The sequence below is a fragment of the Lissotriton vulgaris genome, chromosome 1_1 (genome assembly GCF_964263255.1).
Source record: "Lissotriton vulgaris chromosome 1_1, aLisVul1.2, whole genome shotgun sequence".
NCBI classification, from domain to species: Eukaryota; Metazoa; Chordata; class Amphibia; order Caudata; family Salamandridae; genus Lissotriton; species Lissotriton vulgaris.
Window position 1 is genome coordinate 587,027,244 of NC_141685.1, and position 16,748 is coordinate 587,043,991.

The window sequence follows — 16,748 nt, forward strand, 5'->3', positions numbered from 1 at the left end:
TTAAGGAGGATTTATCATTATATTGATCAATTTCATCGATCAACCCTACTTTATGTAATGTGTATCCTTATTCTTGCTCTCCTTTTGTGAAGTTCTTCTGTTCTTCCAGATTTATATTCTCCTGTTACCTGGATGATACCTGTTGGACCCTGCCCTTTTTGCTTTTTCCTAGCCTGTTTCTGTTACCTGGTGTTGGTGATTTTAGGCCTCTGCGCACTTTTTCACTGTGGTACAGTGTAAAGTGCGTGAGCTCCCTGTGTGTGTGGTGAGAGTGACCTGCCCTCCCATAGGAATGAATGGGGAATATGTATGCCCATGGTAGTTCCTGATGTGTGGGGAGTGCAGGGTCGAGTTTGGTATGTGCGAACTCATGAGATTGAATGCTGCGCAATCATATATGCGGCATGATTGTGTCTAGTGTAGAAGTGCCACTTCTAGAAGTTGGCATATTTGTGTAATTTGTTTCTGGCGTGTGATTGGCTGAGGCTGGCTGGTGAGCCTGGCTCAAAGAGTCTGGGAGGGTCTGCCCCGGTGGTGAATTGAGTGTTTAGCATGCTGATGTGAGGGGAGGAGTGAGCCTGGGCCTGCTTGTGGATTGACCGTCTGGTTTGAGGGTCCTGAATTAGGCTGGGTTTTCCCCACACAATGCTGGCTCCACCCCCTGGGGTGCGTCTGATGTCCCTAGCCTGGCCAGTGAAGGGATTTCCCTACAACCAGTTGTAGCTGGTTCTCACACTGCCTGCACCCTGCTAGACAAAGGATTTATCTGTATAAAAAGGGGCTGTGTCCCCTTCCAAAATGTTCTTGTTTCTGACTTGAATCCTGCCAGGGGCGTGCTGCTGCTTGGGCCCAGGGGAAGGCTTGCCACCCTGGGCCCTGCCCAGCCCCTGGATTACTGATGGACTGGGGGACTTGCTTTGCTGGGAGTACCTGCTCCCTTTTCCTTGCCCCAGGACCTTGTCGTGTCTTCATGGCACCCTGAAAGGGCTTCCCCCTTTGTTTCAGGATCCCTGGTTGCCTTGGCGCCTGGGAGAGCGCTTTATTTGTATTTCGAGCGCTGCATTTGCCCCAGCGCCTGGAAGCGCTTTATTCTCTTGCCCTAGCGCCTGGAAGCGCTTATTTTTAATATGACCCAAGCGGGTGCCCACCCCGCCTTTTTCTGCCGCTGCCCCAGCCGCGTTGGAAACTCTCTGGTTGTGGGCGGGGCCAGCGGGACAGAAGCAGGAGGAAGAGCGTGGCCGGAAGAGGCTGGCGTTTGTTGTGGTGCGGGGCTCCCATGCTCGAGAGAGAGCCCCGCGATTGTGGTGAGAGGAAGCTGAGCGGCCAGGAGAGGAAACGGGCTGCCTTGGAGCCACGAAGGCTCCACCTCGAGTCCCGGTCCCGAGATGGGGGACCGGGTGGGCAGCGAACCGGGCGCTTTGTGAAGGCGGGGCTCCCATGAGGAGGGAGAGCCCCGCCATGCGCTACCACCACCAAAGGAAGAGAGCCGCAGACTGCCCAAGAGCCGGTGAGTAAAGGCCGACTGGGGGGGAAGTTGAGCGAGGCACCCTGCCGGTGTCCTGCTCTCGAGCAGCCCCGCGTAGAAGGGGGCTGCTCTGACGCGGCCGCCATAGTGACTCAGGCCCAGAGGGGCCCAGGCTTTGTTGTACAAAGGGGGTGATGTCAGGGCACATGATCTGTGCCCGCCCCCGGGCCCCCACAGCTGTTGTTGGCCCCCCTCATTGCTCCTAGAGCCTAGAAGGCTCCCAGGGGCATTTCTGTTCTCTTGAGTCCAGGAGGGACTCCAACGTTGGGGCACATTTTTTTTCGTTTAAGAGCCCCAGTGGGGGTCCCCACGGCCAGTGGTGCTGATGCCTAGTTGACTTGGGGCATATTTGTTCCAGAGTCTGTGTGGCTACCCCCCTGGCCCCATTTCTGAGCGCTAGTGTTTGGGGACAGAATTATTTAAGGGGCCAGTGTGCTCCCTGGGGGCAATGTTATTTGAAGAGCCTGTGGGCTTCAACAATGGGCATGTTTTGGTGTCAGAGCCTGTATGGCTCCAGCAGTTGGCGCAGTTTTGTCCCAGGGGCTAGTGAGAGTTCTTGCCACAGTGGGAAAGTCTCAGCTGCCCAGCAATTAGTGGGCAGCGGCACCGTTTAGGTCTTGTGATTGTTCCCAGGTGCCCAGGAAGTAGTGGGCACCTGCAACGTTTAGGTTTTGCGCTGGTGGCGCACCCCTGACTGGCGCTGCATTGGCAGCGCACCCTGACATTCTGGACACAGGGCTCTTTAGTCCCTTTATTAGATGGGGGCTGGTATGTGATTTTATTTAGGCGCAATGTGATTACCTATGTGATGGTAATTGCCTAATGTGAGTTTTGCGCAATGTGATGTGGTGCTAAGAAATGTAATGCATTTAATATGATTACGCACCTTGATCTTACAACTCTGAATGTTTTTAGGCATCATGTGTTTTTGCGCTATTGAGTTGTGGTCTGGCACCTCTGAATGGTCTTATGCATCATGTGTCTTCCTTGTTCTTACACCTCTGAATGTGTTGGTTTATGCATCATGTGTTTTTCCTTTCTTACACACCTGAATGTTTTAGGCATCATTTGTTTTCTCCGGTACCTCTGAATGTGTTTTGATGCATCATGTGCCTTGTACTTACACCGCTGAATGTATGTTTTATGCATCATGTGTTTTCCTTCCCTACACCTCTGAATGTTGTGCTGCATCATGTGTAATGTGTTCTTGCTTATACCCCTAATTGTATTGTGTTACTTAGGTGGTTGTTCATTCTAGTACAGGTGGTCCTAGTGAGGTCCTGGTTCCCTGCGTGACATTCTCCTAAGGTGGTTAGGGTTGCGTAGGTGGTACTTACCTGTTACCAGTAGTTACTGGTTGTGATTTATAACTCTTATTTTGTACTATACTTATTCAAAGTTCTAGAAGTGCTATTTCTACTAAGTGCTGATTCTGACAGTGGCCATGTGGCCCTGTCCTTGTGTAAATAATCCCTTGTGAATATTGCTTGTGCCAGTTGGCACAATGTACATGTGTGATTCTATCTGATGTGTTTTGACAATACAGAAGTTATTTTTATGTAACCTTGTGTGGAGTTCCTTTTGTGGTGTGCCTAGGATGTTGTTGCTGTTGTGTGCTGGCGCAAATGCTTTACACATTGCCTCCGGGATAAGCCTGTCTGCTTGTGCCAAGCTACCAAGGGGGTGAGCAGGGGTTATCTTGGCGTGTGACTCCCTTGCCCTGACTAGAATAGTGGTTTCTGCCTAGCTTTGGCGTCAGCCTTAGCCAACCAGAAATAGCCAGTTCTAACAATGCCTAACTCATTATCAGGTCATATAATTAGATTATTTTCTCCCCCTATTGATGTGTGAATGAGCTTCAGGGTTCTCTATCTAAACATTAGCAAGACAGAGGTGCCTGCAAGTCTCCAAGTCCTCTTAGTTGGACACTTGGTGGCCTGCTGAGATGTTCTCCTAACCTGAACCTACCCCAACAGAGCTTCACCAGGGCTTCATTTTTATTGCAATCTTTCACTGATGCTGCAGGTCAACAAACACATCTGTGCTTGCTTTCCATGCCTTAGAACACTCTGCAAAATCATCCAATCTTACCTACTGATTGCTGCAAAACAGCAATCCAGGGCGTGGTCTCTTCCTGCCTGGATGACTGCAAAGTGCCCCAGCTCGTGTAGCCACACATTTCTTAGCTAAAATCCATCTGCTTCAGAATATGACAACTAGACTCACTTCGGGTCGAGTGCCTTGAGACTGGTTTGCTCCAGGGCTGGACAGTGTGCAGCGGGCACTGAGTGTTTTTCCAGGTGGCCGGAAGGGTGGGGGTCGGTTTTGGACCAGTGGCGGTCGTTTTTGGTACAGGGGCCGGTTTTGCAGCACTGCTGAAATATCGGCCCCCTGTACCAAAGGCAGCAGCATTGTTTCTTTCACGGAAACACTATTGTACTTTAGTATTTTTCACAAAGTCCTATTTCTATGTTTTGCATTATTGTCCTGTGTTCTTCATTTGTGCACCTTTAGACTTACACAAAAACAGCGAAAAGTGATGAAGAAAACTATAGAGTGCAATTGACAGCAAAACAACATCATTCAGATGCCTCTTTGGTCTGCCAATAGCTTTCTTTTACGGTAGTGACGCGGGTGGTATAAACACAGGTCTCAGGGGAGGTAGTAACACAACTCACACAATTTGTGAGAAATGTAAGAATCCCATGGCAGGAACTTTAAAATTAGATGGCTACGAAATCATACTGGTACAAGGTTTAAGAACCAATTTTGAAAGTATTAGTGCACAAAAATTTTATTTGAACTTATACTTGGTTTTCCTCACACATGAAAAACCCACTAGTGACAAAACTCTGGAAGAAAGTTGAGTCAATACACCAAGTTAGAAATTGATATCAGGAAAATGCCACCCATAAAAATAAATGCACACCTAAATATTCTCCTCCCTTGCTCCCTAGCATGCTTTATCCACCTGTGAAAAATTGGAAGCTGGAGTACTTGTAACTGACCTTACCTTTTTAACTTACCTATGAGATACCTGGCTTTCACATTTGGTTCTAGTTCTTTTGTCCAGCTGAGTTGGGCTCCATGTTTAAGCCCTCCCCAATAGTGCACGACCACTGCTTCACCTCACTGCCTTTGAAATGTGGTTATAGTTCTTTTTTTCTAAAATAGCAACTGGGTATGGGGATTATAGAAATCTTGAAAAATTGCAATCTGAAATATTTTGTGCTACCTAAATGAAGGTGTTATGTCTTTAAAATTCTTTCCACTTTATATCTGCTCTTCCACAACGTCACTTTCTCTGGGTTGGGGAGCCTGAGTCTAGAGGACATGCAAACACATTGGTTGAGAAGGTGATCTAGTGGCCCGTTTTACGACTTTAATTTAATTTGCATTTACAAAATGTGAATTTACCAGGAATTTACACTTGCAGATGAATGTACTGCTGTATCGTGGAAGTCTATATGAGAGCATATGTTCCAGGGGCAGCTCTAGGCTCATGGTGGGCCTGGGCAGGGAGCGTAGGTCGGGGGCCCCTGGAAGAGGGGGTCCGGGCGGGGCGGAGCGCAGATGCCAGGGAAGAGGGGGGGTCAGGGTGTTTGGAAGTGGAACTGAGCCGAAGGCCACCAAATCCCTGCCAGGGGCCGCCACGCAAATATGTATCCATCCTCAGAGGATTATTATATTAAGTATTAAGGATATATATTGGCGTGGTGGCCCCTGGGGTTTGGTGGACCTGTGCAGGCGCACAGCTTGCACATGCCTAAGGCCGCCCCTGTATGGTCTCACATGATGAGTGTGATCTTGTGAGCCTGTGTGTTTTCGTAACACAGACAGACGTTTGTAAGGTGCATTCTTCCCTGTTCACGGTTTGAAAATTGATCCTATCGTTCTCAGGAGTAAATCTCTATACTGAATGGGAAAATAGAGGGAATACCAACAAAACTGATGGCTGTGCAAGAAAAAGGCAGTCCTCAATGAGCATAAAAAAAGAAAGAAATGTTTTAAAATGCAAATAAGCTTCTGCTGCGTATTTACAAGTGCAGCAGTTCACCTGTTACATTTAGGCATGCACAAATGCATACGAAGGAGAACACGGGTGCAATACTGGCTGCTGGAGTACTCGAGTTTTATGTAGTAGTAAATCTTTGTGTACAAATGAATGCTCTCTTTCTAAAGAATTGAGACCATAAACATAATGTCTTTTGAATTTACTTTAACTTTGACAATCTCATTTCAACTTTGAATTTTAACACACATCATTATTTCTGTATAATCTTTATTGTCCAATACCAGGTACTACAAAATATTTGATCTGATCTGCACAATCCTTAAGTTTCTCATGTCTGAGTCAGAGTTATTTTCAGACTCCAATCTTCCTACACTAATTACTTAGCAAACAAGCACATTTTTGCTGTATTTAATTATAAATGATTAAAGCAAGCAATAAAGTCTTACCACTGCTGGGCATTTCTGAGCTTTGAAGGAATTCGTGGCCACTCTAGCTTTATCCTTAGGCCAGGCTGGCTACCAAAGTGACCCATTTCAGCCTTAGCTGTTACTTTGTAATCTTGACAATTGCGCCCCCATTTCAAATGAGCCTGAAACAGACAGAAAATAAGTCCATGGCAATTGGATTTTTTTTAACAATTCATCAATTCATTCTATACGCGTAGTTTAACTTTTTAACATGCTGAATCTAATAGGAAAAATACTAAAGTGCCCACATCTGTCTTGCATTGCTGGTGTGCTTGACGTTTGTTCAACCATTGCACTGGTGGTTAATATCTAAATCAGCTAAACTCATGGTATTTTAATGTATTATTATGCAAGGTAATTTTTAGGGTACTCATGTACCAAACAACCTATTTATAATTACTTTGTTTTTAGCACTTTGCATAGTTCTATATATTTCTTCACCTAGTTCCACCATTGCTCGTTTATGTGAGGTTTTGGACTCTTCCAACAAATTATTGCTTCCTTTGAAATAGTTATCAATTAGCTTCTGAATTTGTGAGGTGATTTCATTTGATTTTGAGCTCCAGGCTAGTAGTACAAGATTGGGATGTCTACAAACTTCCTTTGATAACCTCTGTTTAGAATGGACATCATGCTACAAAACGAACCCGCGTACTTGGCATTGGGCCTATCAACAAATGTTTCTACCATCTTTTCATTATTGCTATCCTGTCCTAGCAAAATATTAGTATAGCTTAATAAAGCAATATACCCTCTTTAAATTTGCAAGATGGAGTACCTGTTTAAATAAGGTATTTTTAGAAATAACATTAAAAGTGAAAGTTGCGTTAAAGCAGTGGGAAAGCTTTCAAAGGTCTCCTCTTGGAATGTGTTGATTTGCATGCCTACGACAACTACTAAGGACTAAATGACATGCCTCCTTCTGAAAAGAACTTCAGCCACTTTGGATTTGAAAGTGATAGGCACAAACCATCGTGCAATTTTTTTAAGATTGCAATTGTTGTAAAAGACTGAATTATGTTACTAACAACAAGACATCCTTTCTCTCTTATGCAATCAGAGATATGCAGGTTTACATAGCGTCTTCGCAAGTAAAATAACGAATTTGCAAGTCCTTATTTAAGGGATATTGGTTCTTCTTGATCTACCTTTAGGATCCAGAATTGAGCATCAGTGAAAAATCATCAGAGGTCATTCATCAGCCCTGCACTGGAACCAAGTGTATAATTAACCCTATGTATGTCTAAGATTTATACAGATGAGCACCCTCGTAATTTCTTGTGATCTTCCTATTCTAAGTGGTTAAAAAGGTTTGTTACAAGATTTTTTTGGTCATTCACAGTGTCTGGTAGAAAGCTTCCTTCTAATTATATTGTCTGCATATGTACACACATGTTTGAAAAAATCCAAGTGTCCTCGCAATTGTTATTGAGCTATGTCACAAAGAATTACCAGCACTCTGTGAAGCACAGTTCCCCTCAGCCTCGAATTACTTTTGAGGGTACTCAATAACTAAGCTAATCTCCTAGAGGATGGAGATATGTTTGGGGTCTCTCTCAAAGACAGAACAACTTTGAAGTACTGACATTCATTTATAAATGTATAATTCAGTCACAAAAAGAAGCGAGGCTTACTTTTTTCAAGCATCAAGAAAAATGAGAGAACTTAATATTATTGGTAAGTGGTACAGTGATTTTGGGTCTAGGTCTAATGCAACAAAATGTTCAATAATAGATTTGTAAGGTTTTTAATGGGGTTTCAGTTTCTGAGAATAATCATGTTTTTATAACACAGTATATAAATCTTAGTGAAATCATACTTAAAGTGGCTTTATCTTTTAACCTGAGTTTTTTGTGCCTCACCTGTGCCTCATGAGAGTTGACAATGACAGCATTTGCACAAGCGCGCCATCTGCTGGAGCCGGTGATTTCTACTGCATAGGCTTGGATCTGGGGCTTGGAGGCGTGGTAGTCGGCGTACACGATCACCTGATATCCTTGTTTCTTGTTGTCATTTCTCACGGCTTGAGCAGTAACTGCCAGCACTGGGGGCTTGTTGTCTCCCATAAACCGTGGCTAGAACAATGGGAAAAACATGGTAATATATAGTTAAAATGAAGCTTAACTTAAGTCACTGGAAACCAAAGGCAAACAGCATCTGTTGCAGAAGATGCTGCAGTTGTTGGATATATTTTAACATCAGGGTGATGTACCCAGGAGAAAAGCCTTTATGGAAAGGAACCTGTCTTTGCTAGTTTACCTGGCAATGTAGGAGAGTGGTGATAGTGTTTGCCTGGAGGGTACACATATTTTGTGGTCAGTGGTTTCTATATGGTCTCGGTTTTGGGCATAAGAAGATGCTGATGTGCCACCCCTTGGTGGTCTCTGCACAGTTCAATTAATGATTTTGCTGCCCAACTATGCCATTAAAAAAAAATGATTTTGAGTTCTAAGGCTCAGGAGTTATCTGACAGACCGAACATCTAAAGTCCAAGTAGGAGCCTTTACCTCCAGCAGCCAGCCCATCGACAAGGGTGTACCACAGGGATCCATCCTAAGCCCTACGCTTTTTAATCTGTATGTGTCTCCCTTTGCCAAGATAATTAAAGCCTACAGCTTTGAAACAGTATCGTACACGGATGACACCGAATTGCTAATTACCCTTGGACCTGACCCTATCAATACTAAACACTGATTCAAGCAATGCATGACAGACATTAATAATTGGATGATAAACAATCATCTTTTACTTAATGCTAGTAAAACAGAAAAATAACTCTTTGGTGATGCCCAAAAGCTGTGGCCCCATGATTGGTGGTTGCCCGCCCTTGGACCCTGCCCGTCTCCTAAGACGTCAGCCCGCGATCTTGGAGTGATAATAGACAACAAACTCTCTATGTCTGATCACGTCAACCATGTGGCTCGCACATGCTATGGACTAATTTGCAGCCTCAGAAAAATCTTTAAATGGGTCCCTCTATCCTCCAGTATGCCTCTAGTAGAGGGACTAATCATAAGCCGCTTGGACTACGGTAACACCTTAATAGCACCCATAAATGAAGAACATCTAACAAAGCTTCAAGTCCTGCAGAATACAGCGGCTAGGCTGGTTCTCAACCTCCCACCCCGTTCGCCCTCAGCCCCTAGCCTAAAAACACTTCACTGGCTTCCTATTTTAAAGCGGATCAACTTCAAACTAGGCTGTCTGGTACAAAAAAACCTCAACAGTAAAGGACCCCAATATCTAGCAAAAAAACTGATAAAACATCAACCAGCAAGAACCCTTCGCTCCACTAGAAAACAGCTTCTAACCGTATCCAAGATCCGCACAGTTAAGAACGGCTGCAGATTGTTTTCTAGAGTTGCCCCTGTGACATGGAACACCCTGCCTCTAAACCTATGCCTGGTAATTGATTATTAGAAATTCCAGAGATCCCACAAAACCTGGCTATTCTGAGCCCATCCCCCTTAAACGGCCCCCCTTGTTCCCTGGGTGTCTGAGTATAAGCTTGTGCAATGAGACTTTTGGGTGATATATGCGCTTAACAAATACCATATACATACATGCACACATAAACAGATAACCTTTTTTTGCTGTCAATAGATTTAACATGAAAGCTTAGGAGGATTGTTTTTTCACATTAACATACCACAGAAATGTGGGGTTGTGTTGAATACCACAATACAGACTTCATTTTTTATGTAGTTTTGAGATCTGATCATTGAGAAGCTCTATTATAATGACCTGCAGTTAACTCCTTTTTGGTCAGTTTACGCCTATACCCAGGGAGATAGACACTTATTTGGGTTTAATGCACCTTGCATTGCAATGTATGAACTGTAGTTAGAGTCATTGTCTAAGATCAGCTTCCCCTTATTCCTACATATTTCGAAATCAGATATTCTGAAATATCAACCAGCTTCTAAAGAATTTGAAGCACTTAATGCACATTTTTATAAAAGCTTTACATCCATGTGTAAGGTATGTTGAGATGTTTGCTCACTCCTGATTTGGTTGGTTACCCGCTCTCTATCCAATTTCCTAGAGGATAACATCTGGCTGGATGTGGCTCAGTTTGGGTTCCGACCAGCGCATGGGACGGAGTCTGCGCTTGTGGCCGTGTTAGACAATCTTCGTTCGCGGGTCAACACAGGTCGGGCAGCCTTTTTAGTGCTGCTCGACATGTCTGCCGCGTTTGACACGGTCAGCCACTCCACCCTCATTGAGAGACTGGAGGAGATCGGGGTTACGGGGCTGGCCAGGGACTGGTTAGTCTCATACCTTAACAACAGACAGCAGGTGGTGGCTTTGCCGCCTTTCAAGTCGGAAGTGCGGAAAGTCGGGCAGGGGGTGCCGCAGGGCTTGGCCATCAGCCCGATACTATTCAATCTGTACCTCCGCCCTCTGATCCAATTGATAAGATCTTTCGGTATCTCCGTGTTTAACTACGCCGACGACACCCAATTGTTTTTTTCTTTGGAGGGCAAAGACGCTGTCTCCTTAGAGACATTTCACTGCTGTATGACTGCCACATCGAACTAGCTGCGCTCCAACTCTCTCCACTTTAACGGATCTAAAACGGAGGTGCTGTACTGCTCCAATGACCGTGTCCCACGCTCACTACCGGATGATTTCTGGCCCTCTTCCTTTTCCGGGGCAGTGACTGCAGCAGAGTCTGCCCGAAATTTGGGGGTCATGTTTGGCCCCAACCTACAACTGGACCTTTTCGTCAACAAAACCGTAGCCACTTGCATGATGCTGCTTCGGATGCTGTGTAAAGTCCTACCACTGCTCCCAGCGCAGGCTAGGCCGGAGGTAGTGTGGGCTTGATCCTAAGCAGATTGGATTACTGCAACACACTGCTCCTGAAGGCGCCTAGAACGCTGGTGGGCAGGCTGCAGCGGGTCCAAAAGTTGGCAGCTAAGCTGGCACTTTCTCGACCGTGCGTTGCCTCTTACACCATGGCACTACAGGATCTACACTGGCTGCCTGTTCATCAGCGGATCCTTTTTAAAGCATCCTGCCTGGTTTTTAGAGCTGTACATGGACAGGGCCCAGTCTTACTGCAGAACTTATTCTCTCGGTATTCCACATCGCAGAGCCTACGCTCCTCCTCTGCATATCTGGTGACTGTCCCTAGAACAGGGAGGTCGGTCGTTTAGCTTTGAGGCCACTAGACTCTGGAACTCTCTTCCGCTCTCGCTAAGGAGTCAGGGTGAATTCCTAGCATTCAAAAAAGGGCTGAAAACCCATCTGTTTCCAAGAGTAGTATGAGCTCTGCATCAGTGGTTTTGGCTTGCTGAGTCAAAGCGCCAAGATACCCTCTGGGTGACAGTACAGCGCTATATAAGTATGCAAATACATACATACATACATACATACATACATACATACATACATACATACATACATACATACATACATACATTATACACATACATTTCCCAGGCCTATAGCGATACACCCATGTATGGGTCAAGAATACATATATTCTTTTATACTACGGAAACATCTATAACATAGTGTAGGCTTTAGTACAGTCTTGCAGTTCAGGTAAACATAGCAGCTGGAACCGGTTGCCATGTTAGAAAAATGCTAAATAGGAGAGCACAAAAGAAACACCTGAGAGATGGTTAACACTAGCATCAAAAATACAAGTTAGTCCTCATTAGGTAAGGTAAATTCAAATTCTACTAATCTGGGGTCCCTTAAAGGAAGCATTTCTGTGTGAATGTTGCACTTACCAACTGTTGAGTTTTATGTGCAGAGTTAGCACTTCTGCTGCTTGAAGAACTGGATCCTGAGGAAGAACTGCTGCTGGAAGCTTTCCTGTTGGAATTCTGTAAAATTGAAGGATGGTGGTGAGCATATACATCTTGCATGGGAATAGAAGAAGGTAAAACACACACACTAGAGACACCATTTAGAAAATGCCAAAAGTCCATAGACTTGTGCTAGGCAACCTTATCTATGTTGCTTCAATTGCAAACAAATGTTGCAATCAAGTAGCTTAGACCTTAATCTTGAATCGCATGGAAAATATGGAAAGGCAGCTTAGATGTGCTGATAAACCTGTGGTCAGAATCTGACCAGTGCCATTGCATTATTTAGGGCCTGATTATGACTTTGGTGGTTTTACCGCCAACCTGCCGCAACTGTGTACCAAGCACTCCGCGGAGCAGCTGGCCTCCCTGCCTACAGTATTAGGAATTTCCCATGGGCTGGCAGGTGAACGGCGGCGGAGTAATGATGGCGGTGCTCTTAATGCAGGAAATGAGCAGGAGGATGTTTATGTTGCACACACTGCCGACTGCTGGACACATCCGGAATGTGATCTCAACCAGTCAGGCATATTTGTGCTTTTCAATTCCTCCTTCATTTTGGCATTGCGTTTCACATGGGCACAATTCTCCACCGCTCATTATTTGGCTACTTAAAATGCCTTTCCACCAACTCTCGTATGACCCTGTGCCCGCCATTAAAAATTTGTCAGAAAGTAGTAAGTGGATAGTTCAGTGAAAACAATGCCAGGACCGCCTCTATGGGCCGCCTTTGACTTGCCGCTGCTGTAGACAGTGGTGATACCAAAGGGGATGATGGACGGAGTGTTTGAGCAAATCAAACACTCACCCCCAGTCAACTGATCTGGGTTTAATCTGTCATCATTCTTTAGCTCACTTCACCACCCCAGTTCAGACATGGCCACGTGCAAATCAGTCTGACCCTGTGCCTCATGGGAACAGTCAGCCAAGTCATGTCTTCCCTGGACCGGAAACAAGCATCCTGGGACCGGTTTCGGGTTCATAACATTCATCAGCCAGGCTATCTTGAATCCAGTGGCAGAGTGAGCAAGGGACCCACGTCTGGGCATACCCTGCCAACTTAGGGCGAACAAAGTGATACCAAAGGGTATGATGGATGGAGCGTTTGAGAAAATCAAACACTCACCCCCAGTCAATTGATCTGGGTTTAATCCATCATCATTCTTTAGCTCACTCCAACACCCCAGTTCAGACATGGCCAATGCAAATCAGTCTGGCCCTGTGCCTCATGGGAACAGTCCAGCCTGAACTGCCAAGCCATGTCTTCCCTGGACCATCAACAAGCATCCTGGGACTGGTTTCGGGTTCAGAACCCTCATCAGCCAGCCTATCTGAATCCAGTGGCAGAGTGAGCAAGAGACCCACGTCTGTGCATACCATGCCAACTTAGGGTGAATAAAGTGATACTAAAGGGGATGAAGGACGGAGCGTTTGAGTAAAACATTCACCCCCAGTCAACTGATCTGGGTTTAATCAATCATCATTCTTTAGCTCACTCCACCACCCCAGTTCAGACATGGCCATATGCAAATCAGTCTGACTCTGTGCCTCATGGGAACAGTCCAGACAGTAGACAGTGGCGGCAGTCTTGAGTCAGTCTTCCTGCCCTGCTCGTAATCCAGCGGTCGTACTGCCAGGGAAGCGGGCTGTCGGACCGCTGAAAAGCGTCAGCGGTTCCCCTACTGACAAACTCGTAATCAGACCGTAAATTTTCAAATCTCTTCTGCCATCAAGAGCATGTCCCTAAATCTATAGGCTGTCTGATGATTGTACACTTTAGAATACAGTGTGCACATATTAAAAATTATGATATAGAACCGTATAGCTATTTCTTCATATCCCTTTCAAACACGTGTCTTAGTAGGGAGACTTCCAATGCAGAATTGTTATGTTATGTTAAAAAATATTTATTGAGCGCATTGCCACCAATTGGTTTCCTGGCGCTAAGATAAACAGAGAGCGACACCTGGGGACGTAAATAGAAGGGAATTTACTGAAATGCTTGTCTAAAGAGGCATGTTTTTAAAGCTTTCCTGAAAGACATGAGGTCTGAACAGGACCTGATCTCCAGGGGAAAGGTGTTCCATAGACGAGATGCAAGTACAGCAAATCTACAGCCACCAGAACGTTTACGATTGAAGGCGGGTGTCTGAAGGAGGGATTACGGGAGGGAGTGTGCCTGATGATGAGATTGTCAATGAATCCGGGGCTTTTGCAGGGGAGAGATTTAAAAATCATGCAACCAGTTTTAAAGGAGCAGCGTTGAGCCATAGGGAGCCAGTGCAGGTCCCTAAGCAAAGGAGATGCAGAGTGCCATCTAGGTTGAGCAGTAATAAGTCTGGCTGCGTAGTTTTGGACCATTTGGAGGCGCCTCAGTAGATATAAAGGTAGGCCTAGGTATATAGAGTTTGCATAATCCAGGTGGGACAATACCGTAGTAATCACCACCTGGATAATGGCCTCTGGAGTGAAGAAGCGTCGCACCTTTCGAATTTTCCTCAGCTGGAAAAAACACTTGGAAACCACTTGACCCACTTGTGTTTTTAAAGAGAGGTCACTATTCAGGGTCACTCCAAGTGTCTTTGCAGAGGAAGAGGGAGTAGTGGCTAGGCCCATGTCTGACGGCCAGTAGTGGGTGCTCCAGTATTTCGCACTGTCACCTGTCAACACCATGGTATTTTGGAAATGAGAGACGGAGAGGATAGAATTGTCAACAGTAAAGAGCAATTGCAGGTCGTCAGCATAGTTAAACACTGACACCTGCATTTCTCTTAAGGCCTTGATTAAAGGAAGGATGTATATGTTGAACAGGTGGGGTGACAATGATGAGCCCTGAGGGACTCCACGGGTGATGGGCCGTTTGGGGGCGACCAGGGTGCCAAGGTGGACCGATTGGGAACGATTCTCCAAAAAAGACCTTAGCCAGCCAGCAGCTAGGCCCCGGATGCCAGCCTGATTGACACGGTCGATCAAAATATCATGGTCGACCGTGTCAAAAGCGGCCGAGAATTCCAGAAGCACCAGGGCCTGAGGGGAATGTCTGTCAGCGCAGTCACGGAGAGAGTCTAGAACCGCAACTACCACTGCCTCAGTTAAATGGGCGGGGCGGAAACATGCCTGCTGGGGATCAAGGCCATTTGAGCCCTCCAAGAAGTTGGACAGGTGTTTTGCAACATGGGCTTCCAGGACTTTTGCCACAAAAGGGAGCAAACAAATTGGCCGATAGTTAGCCATGCAGGAGAGGTCAGCCCCAGGTTTCTTCAAAAGTGGGATGACTGTTGCTTCCTTAAAGGCAAGCAGTACTAGACCAGTTGTTAAAGAGTCATTCAACAGAGTATAAGCCGGGGTCGGGACGGAAGACAGGCACTCTTTGAGGATGTAAGGTGGGCATTTGTCGGAGGGTGCCCCTGACTTGACTCTTGCTAGCAGCTCTAAGAATTGCTCTGAGGTCATAGTAGGGAAGCTGTTTAATGTGACCTTGAGGGTGGTATAGGGAGCAGAAGGGACATCGCCAGGGGAACTGGGAATGCTCAACTTGATGTCCACGATTTTATCAATAAAGTAAGTGTTGAGGGCATCACAAAAAGTCTGGTTTGGAATCACCCTAGAGCGGACACTGTCTAGGTCAGTCAGCTCATTTAAAATTGAGAAAATCTCCTTGGGTCTGTCTGCTGAGTTAAGAATACGCGAAGAGAAATAAGCAGATTTAGTGGCAAGAATGGCCTTCATGTACACCTTCCTAGCCTTGGTATACTCTGATTTTAAGTCGGGGGAGTAGTAATGGCGCCACTTTCGCTCCATTTGGCGCAGGGATAGTTTCTTAGCTTTTAAGTCTGGGGAGAACCAACGTTGAGCGTCAGCTCGCCGGGCCAGTTTAATATCTTTATAGTTTTTATAATGTTTATAATTGTTGATTGGTCTTTCAGGATATTACAAAATATTATGTCAGAAACTCTCTGTTTTTCAAAAAACATTAATCAGAATATGGACTTAAATATAAATGTACATTGAGATAAAATAGTCATACCTAAATAAAATATTGAAAATGCTTCCATGGAATATGTTTTGAGTAGTTCACAGATCTATCATGGACTTTGAACGGGCTAAGCTATGTGCAGGCAGTTTTAAGAGAAATAAATACTGCTTTCTGTCTAATACCGTACACATCAATCAAGTGTGCGGCTAAAGTAGCTTTTTACTTGTTTTGTAAATGGTGTACATCATTTCAGATGCGAGTGCAAAGACCAATAGAACTTTGTATTACTTCACTTCTGAGTTGAGAATGTTTCATGTGCAAGTCTAACTGGATCTCCCAGTCGAAACAGGCAATTTATAAGTTTTTTTTTGTCACTTCAGATCCCAAAGTTGCTCTTGTGCCTAACTGGATTGTCACAATAAATGTTATCTTCTGCATTGGACCCATTTGCCCTCGGGCACCCCCTTGAGCCTTCATTTTGGGTTCCTCATCTGTGAGTGCACAGCAGCGACTCAAATTAAGCGACACTAGGCCTGGCCAGGTGCTTTACAATGTTTTTTTTGTTTTTTTTTAACCAAAGTAATTCTTTAGCAAACATTTTCAGATATAAAGCAGCGAGATCCAGCATATCATTCTCCTCCCAACATTACAAGTTTGAGTGTTTGAAATTACATGTAATTACACAAATAAAATATCGTATTTAAAGCTGTATTTGATTGTAAAATGCGCCCTCGTGCCCATTTTGAATGCAAAGACGCATTACAGGGTCAAAAGCGCCAAAAATACTGAGAATGACAGCTGCTCGCTTTCTGGTCATTGGTTTTGTTCCCATACTCATGTACTATAATTTTTTCAAGAACGGAGCATAATTACATGATGTGGGATAATCGCATATTTTTAGAAATTTTGTATAACAAGTATAAAGCAATATTCCCAAAATTCC

The 16,748-nt window shown here is 45.0% G+C and overlaps 1 protein-coding gene across 1 annotated transcript in view; it reads right to left on the minus strand.

The window, feature by feature from the left end:
- The window catches only part of LOC147747518 (vitellogenin-A2-like), an 88,272-nt gene that overhangs the window by 15,248 nt on the left and 56,276 nt on the right, over positions 1 to 16,748 (minus strand). The window contains exons 25-27 of the mRNA XM_086953983.1: positions 11,752 to 11,847; positions 7,870 to 8,082; positions 5,987 to 6,129 (exon numbers count right to left, since the gene is read on the minus strand). Coding sequence (XP_086810109.1) covers positions 5,987 to 6,129; positions 7,870 to 8,082; positions 11,752 to 11,847 — 452 coding nt within the window. The remainder of the gene's footprint in view (positions 1 to 5,986; positions 6,130 to 7,869; positions 8,083 to 11,751; positions 11,848 to 16,748) is intronic.